The 14,396-nt window shown below is 36.3% G+C and overlaps 1 protein-coding gene across 4 annotated transcripts in view; it reads right to left on the bottom strand.

Annotated features, from left to right (window-relative positions):
* Cltc (clathrin heavy chain) overlaps positions 1 to 14,396 on the bottom strand; it is a 64,962-nt gene that overhangs the window by 1,498 nt on the left and 49,068 nt on the right. The window contains exons 21-33 of one of the 4 annotated variants that reach the window (XM_020161822.2): positions 14,199 to 14,391; positions 13,500 to 13,657; positions 13,129 to 13,293; positions 12,902 to 13,009; positions 12,652 to 12,819; positions 12,367 to 12,516; positions 12,152 to 12,283; positions 11,929 to 12,039; positions 10,874 to 11,044; positions 10,280 to 10,501; positions 9,064 to 9,084; positions 5,472 to 5,547; positions 2,238 to 3,246 (exon numbers count right to left, since the gene is read on the bottom strand). In XM_020161822.2, the coding sequence (XP_020017411.1) occupies positions 3,122 to 3,246; positions 5,472 to 5,547; positions 9,064 to 9,084; positions 10,280 to 10,501; positions 10,874 to 11,044; positions 11,929 to 12,039; positions 12,152 to 12,283; positions 12,367 to 12,516; positions 12,652 to 12,819; positions 12,902 to 13,009; positions 13,129 to 13,293; positions 13,500 to 13,657; positions 14,199 to 14,391 (1,800 nt within the window). In that variant the 3' untranslated portion in view covers positions 2,238 to 3,121. Of the gene's footprint in view, positions 1 to 2,237; positions 3,247 to 5,471; positions 5,548 to 9,063; positions 9,085 to 10,279; positions 10,502 to 10,873; positions 11,045 to 11,928; positions 12,040 to 12,151; positions 12,284 to 12,366; positions 12,517 to 12,651; positions 12,820 to 12,901; positions 13,010 to 13,128; positions 13,294 to 13,499; positions 13,658 to 14,198; positions 14,392 to 14,396 lie in introns of those variants that run through there. The other 3 variants (XM_020161824.2, XM_020161823.2, XM_074046216.1) reach the window with 3 other exon arrangements.

The raw sequence follows: 14,396 nt of genomic DNA, 5'->3' as shown, positions 1-14,396 counted from the left end.
AACTTAGTATTTACTTTATAGGACTCAGTTTTATAGTTTTCAAAGTATATACTTTGCAGAATACATGGCATCTATATAAGGCTATTAATACTCTTAAGATACTTTTTTTCCCCCCGTGTTGACATTTGCACTAATGGAATAAGATCTACCTGTTCCAAGTAGTCAGTGTGTCCTTCACTCTCGTGCACTCACAGTAAACAGTTTCACTTAATATCCTTGACAGAGCAGTAAAAAGATTAACCCATGTTTGTCTTTAAAACACTCTGGCTGTATATCAAAGTATGGTTGGTGTCTTAAGGGGAAAAAAGACTTGTGTGACTGAGTCATCAGCTCAACTAGTTTCACAGAACACTTTTTCTTTCAGGAAGTCGAAAGATAGTTCATTCAAACCTTGGTGCTTGGCAGACATGTCCTCATAAACAAAAGGAGCCAGTAACTTCGAGGGAGACAACTGACAGTATTTTGGAAAATTTGTATCTGTTCTCTCCTCTAAACCTCCCCAAAGTTAAAACTTGGGGGTGGTGGTAGAACACTTGCCTAGCATGCTCAAGAGCCTGGGTTCGATCCCATCCCCAGCACTGGGAAAAAGCAACAAAACCAATTTGGTGATGATTTTTAAAAAGAATAACAAAATGTGTCAGCATTTGGAAGAACGTACATCAGTAAATCAGTGTTTTCCATATAAGCAATGCATGTTTTCTACATTAACATGCAGTGAGTTTATTAGTCATTTAAATGGACTAAAGCTTTAAAAGTTTCATTTTAATATAAATTCAGTAGTAATGTTAGGGAAGCTCCTTGGCTTAAAATTCAGTTTATTAGCAATTTTATCTACCACCCATTGTACACAATAGCCCAGTCCTGGGCTAGGCATTTTTGTGATTTAAACATAATCTGACCAGGCCTGAAATCCCCAGCACCCAGGAGGTGTGCATCAGTTGGAGGCCAACTTGGGCTACCTAGTGACAATGTATCTCAAACAAAAAAGTAATTTGCCAGATAATTCTGTAAAGTACTTAGTATTAATATACAGACAAGGAAATAAGCTCAAGTTCAGCTTATTGAGGATTTGAATACAGAGGTTTCTGTTTATATTGTAGCCATTACTGATGGTTTACAAGGCACCTCATCATCACAGAATACAGCACATGATTAAAGCAAGGGTTTTTTGTTGAAAAAAATTTTGTAAGTAAGCTGTAAGAAAACAAGGTGTTTCAAATCACTTCTGTTAGGGGAGGGAAAAGAGCAGGTTCATCACACAAGTATAGGAAAAGCCTAAGAAAAGAATGAGGTATTCTTTCTCCCTCTTCATTTGTTAATGATACCAGGGATCACGGTTACAGCTGGTACAGCTAGGGCCTGAATAGCAAGAAGTCTGCACTTTGACAAACTAGAAAGAATTTCCAGCTCCAGCTAAACACTGTAATTTACTTTAGGAAGATAAGAAATGAGAGGAAGGGCTGGTGAAGTGGTGCAAACAGTAGTGTCTGCCTAATAAGCGTGAAGCGTCAGTTCAAACCCCAGTACTGACAAAAGGAAAAAAAAAAAAAAAGTGAGGGGAAAAGAGGGAAGGTAGAAGAGTTTTTAAGTTTCTAAAAGCCCCTCTGACGTTTATGATAATTTGCCTAAGAGAGTTGTAGAGCAATACAAGACCAAGCAGTGGGCCGTGAGGAATAAGGGATAATCAAATGAACATTCACAGCCATCAGCAAATGCCTTGGATTTTCACACTAGTTTAAAATCAATTTATATTACCCATATTTGGGCCCCTACAGTAAAAGCATGTTACTGCTTTTTAAAATACAAGTGGTGGTTCACACCTGTAATCCCAGAACCATCTGCTGAGGCAGATGTATCAATTTAGCCCAGCGTGGGCTGCATAGCAGAAACCCTGCTTCAAAAAAAATTACCTATCTATTGGTGTATATATACATATATTTTTTGCGATTTATTTAGCTCGGTCAAATGCTTAGCTAAAAACCCAAAGTGCCACTTGACTGAAATGTTGGAGACATCTGAAAAGTAGCCCAGTATGGTAGTAACTGATCCTTCAGTCTGTTATATAACCTTCTTAACTACAGGATGAACAAGACATAATGCATAATGTCCTCACATACCCCAGTCCTCATTTCTCTTATGCCTCCCTATACTGCACTGCCTCAGTATCCAGCATGAAACTATCAAAGCTACTGTTCTTTGGTTTGAGAGGTATTTAATTAAAACTGCGATTCTACATGTTATTTCCACAGTCCAGTAATTTATTTTAAATTGGAGTAATTTTAAATTCCACAAACAAAACTGATGAACAGCAATATTTTGTTTGAATTCTCTCTTCTGTACACTCAGTGATCTAAAACACCACAATATCCAACATACACAAACCTCAGGGAAGGATTAGTAAATACACACAAGAGTGGAATCATGGTGCTTTTTGTTCCTGAATGGAATGGTCCCACAGAAAAAGCACAGGATACAGCACAACATAAGGGTACCTGTTACACATGAAGTGAGCAAAACACACTAGCATTTTCTATATGCATACTGGGGAAACCTGCATAGGTTAGAGGGCCTTTTATGCTCATTTAAAAATCAGGCAAGTTGTCCGTATGCATTTTTCAAATAATTTGGAAAGCACTGCAATCCACTGCAGGATATGCTAGTTAGTGTTGTCTTTGTTGGCATTGACAGTCTTGCGTGGTCACATACCAGTATCTTTGCTTTAGCTTTTCTTTGAATAAAAGACTTAAATGCGTTTAGACAATACTGTAAGCTGTTTACATACACTAAATTTAAGAGATTGAATATTAGAGTTTGTCTCTTTAAACACTACAGAGTGCAAAAATCAGGTTCTTCACGACAGATTGAATATTAAGCAGTTCTTCAAAGAATGAGGGGGAAGAAAAAAGCCCACGTGAATACTATTCCCCTTTAAAAATAAATTCTAAAATGATGCGGAATGTGAAATAAGGTATTAACATAGGTGATCCAAGGTTTATAGTTAGAAACAAAAAAGTAGTCCTTCATGAAATAAAGGTTACAAGAACACGTTGCCTGTTTCCCCGTTTATAAACTGAGAAGTGGGTAGAGACGAAAATAGGAGACTACAGGATCAGCTTCCTTCTCACATGCTGTACCCAAAGCCAGGCTGTGGCTGCCCATATGGCGGTGCAGTATAACCATAACCAAAAGGTGCCTGGGGAGGGACTGCAACACTGGGTCCTGCTGTCAGCATCAGCTGGGGCTGACCTAAAGAAGACAAAAAGAAGGGAGCAGGGGCAAGGAGGGTACGAGAAACTGTTAGTATTATGAGGCTTGTTAGCGCTCCAATCTCCTCTGTTCTAGCATCACTTAGAATGTTGTATGGGGACATTTTTGACTCACAATTTGGAATACAATCTTATTCTAAGAACAGTACTGCCTAAAAAAAACCCCAACAGTACAGGGCTGAGGGCCACAACTTCCTATCATTTAAAGCAAAACATACATGCACACTTGACATTATCAGGCCAGCCATCTGCAAACAAGCCTACCACATGATACTTGCATGTTATATTTAGTGACAAAATAAAATTAGCACAAGAAAAATTGATTTTTAAACTGAGATGTTTTAATACAACTGAACTTTATAAAGTTAATTTAAAATTCTGATTTAAAAATGTCTGAACAGTAATGAAACTTAGAGCATTTCTACCAAAGAATCCAGCATTAAATTAGAAGCGATAAAAAGACATTGAAATATGCCTTAGGTATAAAATGCATCAGATATGAAGAACATGTGAGCAAATACCCTTAGTTATACTATGTTAATACACTTACTTATGAAATTTAAATAGTTCTTGACCACATAAAGAGAATGTGACATGTAAAAAGTTGACTTTATTTATTGTATTATTGTGTATGTATGTGTGTGTGTTGGCAGTACTGGGGCTTGAACACAGGGCCTCATGCTTGTTAGGCAAGTGCTCTACCATTTGAGCCAAGCCTCTGGACCATTTTTCCTTTTATTTTTCAGATGGGCCATGCTATCTTTTTGGCCCAGGTGGGGATTGAACTATGATCCTTCCATCGCTGCCTCCCATGCAGCAGAGAATTTGATATTTTTTTGTGGGGGGAAAGATAGGGGAGTAAGATTGCTTGGGCTCAAACCCAGGGACTTGCAAATGCTAAGCTTTCTACCACTGAGCTACATCCCTAGCCCAAGTCTACACTTGACTACCCCTGCAAAGAAAGTACTCTTATAATGTCCTGTTGGAATGTAAACCTAGAGCAAGTTTTCTCCCAGCAAAAGAGTCTCTCCTTGTGAACAGCAACCATAGTTGTCTTTAGGAAGCAAAATCTTTGGAAACCAATTTACAAAAAAGTAATCTCTAAACTTGATACTGTTAACTACCCTGAAATTCCAACCCAATTTTCAACTGCCTACTTAAGCACCATGAAATTACAACCCTGTTTTTGTTCTTATTGTTTCTTCTCTCAACTAAGGTAAGTATCGTGCAATATCTCTCAGAATTCATTGTTTTCCTTCTCGAGCTTTAGCAAAACTATCCTACTCTCTAAAATTTCCCATATGATAGCATTAAAGAGATAATTCCATAATAGATTATGTCATTTTCCTTAATAGCCTGAGATAATGTGTCATATTTTTATGTTTCCCTCCAAAGAATACCTGGTTATGGTGGTTTTTAACTATAGTCTTCAAGTTCATTGTGAAATGAATATATTCAAGTATGAAATGGAAAGAAGTAATCCAGTACTAAGAAAAAACTGCAGGCAGATATAAGAAGAAATTAAATTGTCTTAAATAGTCACTTGAGACTTTGAACAGCCTATCTCTACAGGAAATTCTCAAATCAAAACTCTACCTCATTCTCTATCCCATTTAGAACTTAAAGTTAGAATATGTCCTTTCTAAATTAATTTTGCAGTGCTGGGGTTTGAATTTAGGGCCAAGCAAACACTCTACTACTTGAGCCACACCCTCAGCCCTTTTTCCTTTAATTTTTCTAATAGGGTCTCACATTTTTTGCTCAGGTTCACTTCACACCATATTTCTGCTACCTCTGCCTCCCAAATAGCTGGGATGACTGGCCAGAGGATGTATTCTTTATGCAAAGGACGCTAAAGTCCGACTTGGTGTATTCTGTCACGTTTTGCTCTTCTGAAAACTGAAGTCATCATTACTTCTTTCTCAGTAACTTGTAAGTAATCAGTAATCAGTCAGGCAACAGGAAAATCAAATTATCTTAAATAAGTGTTGTTGAGTTAATCCATACATTTAAGATTATTTTAGCGAATAATGTCAGTTTTAATACTGTCCTTGGGGACAGGGAGTGATAATAGGGAATATTCCTGTACTCAGCAAACCTTTTCCACTTTAAAAACTGGTTGTATTTTTATCTGAAATAGAATCTCCAAAGAATTAAAGTGTTTGTCTAATGTACTTCCTTCAGGTTAAAAAAGAGAAAGATTACCATAAACAATGGGTTGTGTCTCTGTAGCTTGCTCCTCTTCTTTTCTCAGAGATTCTGAAGCATCTAATTTATCCACCTATAGAAAAAAAAGTTGTATTAATTAGCACCACAAAAAATACAATAAACTTAGGTTCATGGCAGAAAGTGGAAAAGCCTTAGTATGTTAAATTCTGTCAAAATAAAACAGACTAGAAAGAACATTCTCAGGCCCTCTCAAATTCAATGGCAATATTCATACTTCAGTCAAGGTAGTTTTCAGCACTGTCATTATAAACCCTCAGGAAAGAGGGATTTATAAATGCCATAAAAGCTCACGCCAGGCTAAAACTGGGCATGCTAGGAAGCATTGTGAGGGAGGGAGAAAACAAGAAGGAACCACTTTTTCCAGTGAAGGTTGCACCCTATCAAAGACAATAAAGTCAGGAATCAACAAGACTTCCATCCTCAGAGGAAATGGTATTTTTTAAGAAAGTGAGCTGAGTCTAATAACTGGACAAGTATTGTGCAGAATAAGCTGTCTTTGCCCGTTGTGCAGATTCTGCTTATACTGGCTTACAGGTTCAAACTGAAGACCCAATTGGCTCCACATTCAATTATTTTGTATAAAGGCAGACTGCAAATTTTAATGCTACATAGCTCTATTTTCTAAGAAGTTATTAGGGTAGCCTGATTTGGTCCCATCTTCTCTAAGAAGAAAATTTTTGCTTTTAATTAAGCCAAAGAACTAAATGGCTATTGTAAGCTAGCTACTCTAAGTGTCAAAGTGGATAGAAATATACTTTTGTAGAGAAGTCCCACTGTATTGTTGAAAGATAGGAGTTATAATACCTAGATCTTTCCATTAACTAGTTGTGGGACTTCGGGAAAAAAAAATTTTCATTAGCCCTCAGATTTCCTTCTCTGTATTAGAAGGTTGAATGAAATGACCTTAAAAGTTCTTTCTAGGGCTAACATAGTTGATCCTGTAATTCTGTGTTAAAGAAAAAGCAACAATAGGATTCTGGCATTTCAGTTTCTCCTACACCAAACCACTTCCATTTGCCTTCTACATTTGTCTTTTAACAGTATTTAAAAATTGGTATCTCAACCAAACCTTTATAGTTGGTCTATCATTACATTCTAAAACTAAATTTTAAATTTCAAGAGTGCTGAATGAGCTTGAGGGACATGCAGACTTTAAGTGACAAAGTTGTAAAAACTGGGGTTTTAAAAATGTTAAAAGCAGTACCTGGGTTCTACTTGAAACTATTCAAACAGTGTCTCTAAGTGTTAACACAGGCCATTAAGGTTTGGACCGTGATTTATACTTATCTTATTTATTCCATGTTAAATACAACATAGATTTTATCCATCTTAATTTGTCAGGGAACTGAAGTTTGACAAAAGTATTCTTAAATATCCTTGACTCCTTCAAATGAACTGTGGTTTGTCTCTTCTACAGAGATAGGTTAGTCTGTTTTTATATATTAGTGTCCTAGTTTTACATACTAGTGTCCTACTTCATGTACAACTTACCCTAATATCAAATTAAAGACTACCGTGGAATGAAAGGATCATCTGACATACCCACTGTTTGGCATCCAAACTTAAAACAAAAGTTATTCAGTTACAGAACTGAAAGCACAGCTTTCAGTTCAGATGGGGTTTGCTAACCTAGCCTCACTCCAAGGGTGAGCTACATTATACAGAAAAATACCTGGATGTCTGTACACTAATAACATCTAAGAAAAAGAAAACAACCCCAAAACCCCTACTGCATAATACATTTTCAGACTTTCAAGGAAAAGAATTTAAAGTGAACAAACATGGTTAAAACTTAATGTCTGAGTCAGATGTTGAATACAGAGGTCCTGTTACAGAATACATGGAAGACTATGAGCACGGGGAGGGGGGAACCCCCAAATTCCTGAAGGAATAATATCAACCTAAGCAAAAAATTTTGATGCTTCTATCTAATGGGACAGCCTCTGGCATAGGAACATCCAAGTTTTATTTCCACTAACCCAATTTAGATTACTCAAAAAAGAAAAACAGAAGATTTTATGAACACAAGCTTTTGTTGAGAGTTTTAAAAAGAAGTTTCTGATCCTTGGATTTAAAAAGAAAAATTATATGTAAGCATGTCACTGTTCCATCTGTACTACTGACAATTCACTAAAATGTAAAAGGCTTTTCCACAAAGACTGCAATATGCTACAGAGGAAAAGTTAACATGCAGTCAGTTATTTTGGTGTATGTGTGCATGAAAAAAAGGCAAAAGTACTGAAGCAAAAAGTGAGATCTGGAGATGACTGGTGCTCTACAGGCTCTCAAGAAACACACACAGCCCACAGCAATGCTCTTAGAGTTTCAGAGTAGTATGATGTAATTGCAATGACTTGTACATGCTTGATTTAAAACAAAAGCGTCACACTGCAGTTCAATTACCTGTTTTTCACACACACGCTTTCTAACTGCCTTGCTTACTAGCTGCTGAAGGGTCTCACACACAATGCATTTGACTCAGGTTTGCCCTAAGTTCCAGTGGTGACTCCAGTTTGTCAATATAATTCGGTATTGCCCCACCAAAATTCTTTTAAATTTGCTTTGACTCTTCTTACTTTCCCACCCTTTTCAAACACAATGACACCAGACATAAGTTTTTAAGTTTGTTTCATTTATACTAGAATAGAGACAAGCCAATGAAGGGAAGCAGCAACCAAAAGGTGCTTAAATTTGGCCTTCTTGGTCAAGCCAACTCATCAGTAATAGAACAAATTTTAGTAACTTCAGAGGTGTGCCTTATTATAGAAACAGATGTTAATGTTGCTTTGTTATAAACATAAATAATCCATCTTGCGTAGCAGCAGTTGTAGCAAGCTTGGCTCTCAGGATTAAAAAGGTTTTTATTCCTCTTAAAAACGGACTAGCACCATAAGAACTGGACACCTGGAGAAACATGAGGAAAGCCTCTTCTGAAGCAGCTAGTATCTCTTGTATCTACTTTCAGCAAAAAAATTAGTAAGAATCAAGAGATCAGAAACTGGATCACAGTCCTTTAATACCAAAAAAACCAAAAACCAAAAAACCAACAACAACAACAACAAAAAAACAAACACAAAGCCTCTTAGGGCATATAAATATAAATATATATAAAAATATAAATATATATATACACATATATAAATTCAACAACTGTCAGGCAAACTCACAAAATAAAAGCAGAGGCTGTTTTAATTTATTTTAAATATTAAGAAAGTCCTACTGTGGTCCAGATACCCTGACAGGGAAAAGAAATTTCTCAATAGTTTGGAGTTAATATTGAAACTCACCGCACTCAGTTTATAATCACATATTAAAGAGAGACTGTGAACCAACTACTGATTAGCCTCCTGCCTTCCTAAAGCCTATTAGCCGATTAGTAGCAAACATCTACTAATGTCCTACAGCTCTATTATAGTTATGTTTCAAGGGACTTGCAGAGGCTTTAGTGAAATTTTATTGGGGGGAGGGAGAAGCAGCAGCAGCAGTGTAGAAAAGGAAGGAAAAAAATCATGCAAATTCCTTAGACTTAGTCCTCCAGACTTAAAGATGGAAAAGAATCAACTTTCACCTTTTCCTTTATTGCATCAACCTGCAAAGGAATTCAGAAGGTGCAGCTTAGAAAAAAAATCAAATTCCATATTGAGCATAAAAAGGTAGAATGAGCAACAAAGGCTTAGGGTAGAAACATTAACCACTTAAAAAGGCAAGAGAGAAGTGAAAATAAAGGGCGTCCTGGAAGCAAAGTTTAGAATCTTGTTTTTAACTTCAGAGCTTACTGCAGAAGAATTTCTGCTAAGTCAGGGTGAAAGAAAGCAGCTTAATCGCTAGTAACATTTCCAGCACTTCAGTTAACAGCAGCTTTGAGCCAGGTTTCAAAGGGGGCATTACTTATAAGAAAAGAAGCTATGCTCATCTGTAAGGCTGTGATAAAGCAATTGTTTCTTCTCTTACACTGAATTCACATACAAGTGTTAATTCCTTTAATGTAAGTTAATAAAAACTAGAAAAAATGTTAAGTCTTTAAAAAATTTAACTGACTAGCAGGGAATCTAACTGATGATATCATAAGGAAAAATTTGGTATACTGGGGGTTGTTAGTAGTGTTTTTCTCCCCATTACTCAGGTATGCTGTGAGATCCAAAGTGAGACTGATTTTTAATAATGTGTTGCTGTGACAAAATGGATCCTCAAAAGTCATTTAAACATGTTCTACACAGAAAGATAGTAATGAAGGATAGGGTGAGTAAAAAAACATAAGATGAATAGTGAATTTTATAAGGCGATTATACCCCTGGCTTATTTAAGGTGTTTGTAGGAAATATGGTTAATTAGTGACCTCCTTTTAAATTAGGGAACTATCAAAAAATTGTGAAGATTAACAAGATGTTAAGAATATATATATATATATATATATATAAGCTTCTCCATGGGAAACAAAGACATGAAGTCAGGAACCTACCAAATAAAAGGGTACTACTATTGTAAATCTGAATTATGGAATTTTACAATGCAATTTTAAAAGATTTTTATCAAATACTAGAACATATCAGATATTTCACTCTGAGAAATGTACAGAGGGTAAATGTTCTAAAAAGCTTTTAGTTCCTTTTCCAATTAATGTCATTTATCAGCTAACAAAAGTAATTCCATAGAATATGAATATTTTATGATCAACTAAATAACTTAATTTCTATTAAAAGAAAAATGTTTTTAAAAATCTGCATGTAGAGTTTTATATAATCCTCAAGAAAATTTGCCCTAAATATGCTTGGAAGAGTCATTACCTTGGTCAAATATTCCTTCATGACCTGGATAAAATAGGGCATGGCAAAATCCATGATATTGTGCCTCCAGGCAGTTTCCAGGACAACATCTGGCCTTAAAAGATCATAACAGGTAAAGAGACAAGCTCCAAAGCACTCTCTTTTTTCTTCCTGCAAAAACCACTGTAGGAGTTCTTCCGCCAACTCGGTATCTTTAGATTCAGAGGCATACTGCATTGCATCCTATGAAAAGGAAACAGGGAAGGTTAAACAGGTTAAACATTAAACCTAAACATGCTGAACTGGTAAACCAAGTAATACAATGCATTTAAAAACTTCAATCTGGCTTACCAAGGGAAAAGGAAAACCTCCAAGTGATATAATTTAACTTAAAATTATAGAAAAGGAAAAATAAAAAACAGGCTAAAAGTGTTAAAAACAAACAAAAAACAGAGAGGTTTTATAAGACAGCCAGCCCCCCGCCCCCCAACCAAGCCAAGAAATCCACTGGCTTAATTATCAGATTCATAAAGCCAACACTCTCCTGGGAGTAATCACTTCTAACATGCCATCTGGGAATCGCTTAACAGCCCCAGCCCAGCAACTTTGATCAACCTTGTAAAGGCTGTCTTTCTTGCACAGCTCTACGCTCTGTTTCCAGCGATTGTTGCCTTTGAAGAGATAAGCAGCAATTCTTCTGAACTCAATGAGTTCATGTTTTTCCAAACGCTGAGCAAGGGAAATATTGTCAAAGTTGTCATAAGCATCTATTGATGTTCGGAGAGCCTTAAAAAATAAAACAAAGCCTGTTCAAATGTCAAATCAATATCTTGTTTAACACTTATGCTTCATACTTCTTTATCATGAAGCATCAAACTACAATGTTGAAATATGTAAAAAGGCATTGGGTTTCTTTAATTCTATAACAAAGTCTCAAATACATTGTACAATTTTGATACTCCAGTATCAAAACTAAATTGAATGGTTATGAAAATAGCAGAATGTGTAATTTGTACAGCATGAATTTATGCTCTAAGAAAATTCCTGATACGGTTCAACATGATATTCAGCAGTACAGATAAGCATGGACTCTGAAATCTAGAAGAAAATCCTGCTGAGCACGATGTTAACATCCTGGGAGGCTGAGGCAGGACGATCAAGAGTTCTAGGCCAGCCTGGGCTACACAGTGAGATCCATCTCAAAAAACAGGTGACAGAGTAAAAAAGGCAGCTAGCTTAACCTTAACTCTAATCATTTTATGTGAAATCTTACACAAGAGTAAATTTATCAAAAGTCGGATACTAATAAGACATTAGACAAGAAAAGCAATGAACCGTTTGATACAGTTATACCAAATAAGGTAGTAAGGTTATAGATTAATGAAAATCAGAGACTCTTGACTCTATAAGTTAGATGTTAAGAGATACCATATCGATTTTATTCTAAAGAATATCTTATTAAAGATTAGGATGTGAAAATGTGGCACTTAATTAGCAGGAGTAATTTTATCAATCCCTAAAACCTTACTAAATTTAGATCTTAGGCACACAACCACTTACTATTTATCATCCTAAAGAATAATGGGTCCTTTTAAATGCAGAATGTTCCAACTTTACAACCTAATCATTACTTGAGTTTTGAGATATATGTAAGAATCAAAAGGTTTTACCTGATAATCTTCTTCTGTAATAAAGAGGTTGTTCAGTGATTCATTCACAGATTTGTTGTTATGGTTCTGAACTGAACGCAAATACGGTTTCACCAGTGGTAGCTGTTTGACCTTTAAGGAAAAGACTTTGTTATAAATGTAGCACATTACTGAAGTTCTAGTGACAACAGTTATCTAAATATGTTTTAACCACTTGCTATGAAGTTTAGTTTAAAATGATTACCTTGCTGAAATAATTGACTGCACGAGTGTGATCCAACCGTGGAGACAGCACCATCAGCAAATCATTCAACAACAGTGGCTTAAATTCTAAGTAGAACTGTATTGCTCTGTAGTACAGTTCAACATTGGCAACCTAAAATGGGAAAAATCCTTAAGTCAGAGTTCTTTTCTACTGAGTGTTTTTCCTCTAAAGCCTTTATCTATGAAGGTGCACACCTTGGTAATGATATCTTTGAACTGTCCTTCTTTCCATGCATCGGTTGGATGATTCATCATGGTAATTATGGCATTATCATATTCTTCATACTTGTCATACAAAAACACCAGTTCTGCCCAAAGATGAGCTTGTTCTGCAGCTCTCAGCACCTGCAGAAGAAAGACTTAATGGCTTTGGCTATGGGTCTCTAAATCTAGCTAATAGCCTAAGAGATAAAAAAATTAATATTTTAAAATGTTAAGTTTCAGCTACAGAGTTGCCTCACAATGTTAAAGGTTGGTTACCTTAGGAATATTCACTCTGGACCAGAAGAGCTCCAGGTGCTCCCTCATTTTCTGTGGCTTAAATTTAGAATACAGAATAGCTAATTCGGTAAACATTCCCATGTGAGCTCGCTCAAGACCCAGCGCTGCTTCCAACATGGTTATTAGTTCTTCAAAATATCCACGATCCTAAATAAAAGAAATGTATTATTAAAGATGAAATACCAGTGACAAAGGGTCCCAGTTCATATAAAATGTTCATGCTTATTACCTGGTAGTAGTTGATAAGTTCCTCTAATTCATCTGCATGTACTACAATATGAAGTCCACACATCTGAGCAAGACGGAACTCTTTCCCATCTACACAGGCAAAGCAGACCTAGAATAAACATTTCCTTATGTAAATTCCAATGTAAGTATGGCTAGTATTTCAACTAATCAAATGAATGCACTTTAAAACAGAATCGTAATTCTTCATCCCACTCGCGTTTACATTACCTCTTTCCACGTTCGAGTGCTGTTAGCTTTTCTAGCCCCATCAACTGCGGCCTGATATTCTCCCAGGTGAACCAGAGTGGATGCTAAGCGCCCGAAGTTAGAAACGTTATTGTACAACAACTTAGCAGCATCATACATCTTTTCATCATAGCAACGGTCACCAACCTGGGGGAACAAAAAACATTTTCAGCAACGTATTAGCCTTAGCTTCATCTTCTTCCAAAATCCACAACTTAATACTGAGAAACAATTTGGCTTCCTACAAGATTTTTCCTTGAAATTCTACAGTTACAACGTGCTGATTCTACTAAGCTACTAAGTTACTCAACTATTTATTTTTATACAGTTAGTAGTCTGAACGGGAAACCCACTTGTTGAATATGAGCGTTATTTGGCCCATTGATGAACTCTTCTAACTCTGCAAGGCGATTTGTTTTAGCCAGTGCGAATATTAATTCTGTCTCCACATAGGACTCACGAGCCTTCTTACGGGCCATCTGCAAATACTTCACCAGTTCTTCCCAGTTTCCTAAGCATAAAAAGAAAGAAAACTAAGTCAATACACTAACATCCTACTTCATCTTTTCAAAAAGAAAAAAAAAACAAGAACAGCTGCTAATTTCAGGTCTTTGTCTCGAAACAACATCTCACTACGTAATAGCCCAGTCTGGTCTTAAAAGTCCTAATCTTTCTATGTTTAGCTTCTTGTGTGCTGGGATTATAGGTGTGTACACCTGACTTAATTTCCTTTTCAAAGAAACATTATAGAAAATGACAAATGGAAACCATGCACTGTACCAAAAATGACATTCTATCATACTTCTGTATTATCACAAACCAAATGAACAGAGTTGAATTCCCTTTTTCCTTGAAGTTACATAACTGATTTATCAGGATTTTATAAGATTTCAAAACAGACAATCTTCCCCCATGGACCTTATAAATTCACAAAATGTAGCCTGTCTTTATCTGGACCAGAATGGAGGACAAAGTGTTCACAAGTAACCAAGCAGATCCAATGGCTGAATCATTGTCTGAGGTCACAAACACATAAAGGCAAGAAGTCATACCACTGGTGTTGGCAGCCTGAACAACTTCCATGTAGGATGAAGGATCATCTGCTTTGATATAAGAATCAATGGCTTCTTTTACCATTCCTTTCTGCAACTGGGCTTTAGCAAGTTGACTCCACACAGCAGGTTCATTGCAACGCTCAGCAAACTCATATGCACGGTCCAAGTTTCCAATATGTTCAATCAAGACCTAGG

The sequence above is a fragment of the Castor canadensis genome, chromosome 11 (genome assembly GCF_047511655.1).
Source record: "Castor canadensis chromosome 11, mCasCan1.hap1v2, whole genome shotgun sequence".
NCBI lineage: Eukaryota > Metazoa > Chordata > Mammalia > Rodentia > Castoridae > Castor > Castor canadensis.
The sequence above is the reverse complement of the archived record's forward strand: the minus strand, read 5'-3'. Positions and strand labels throughout refer to the sequence as shown.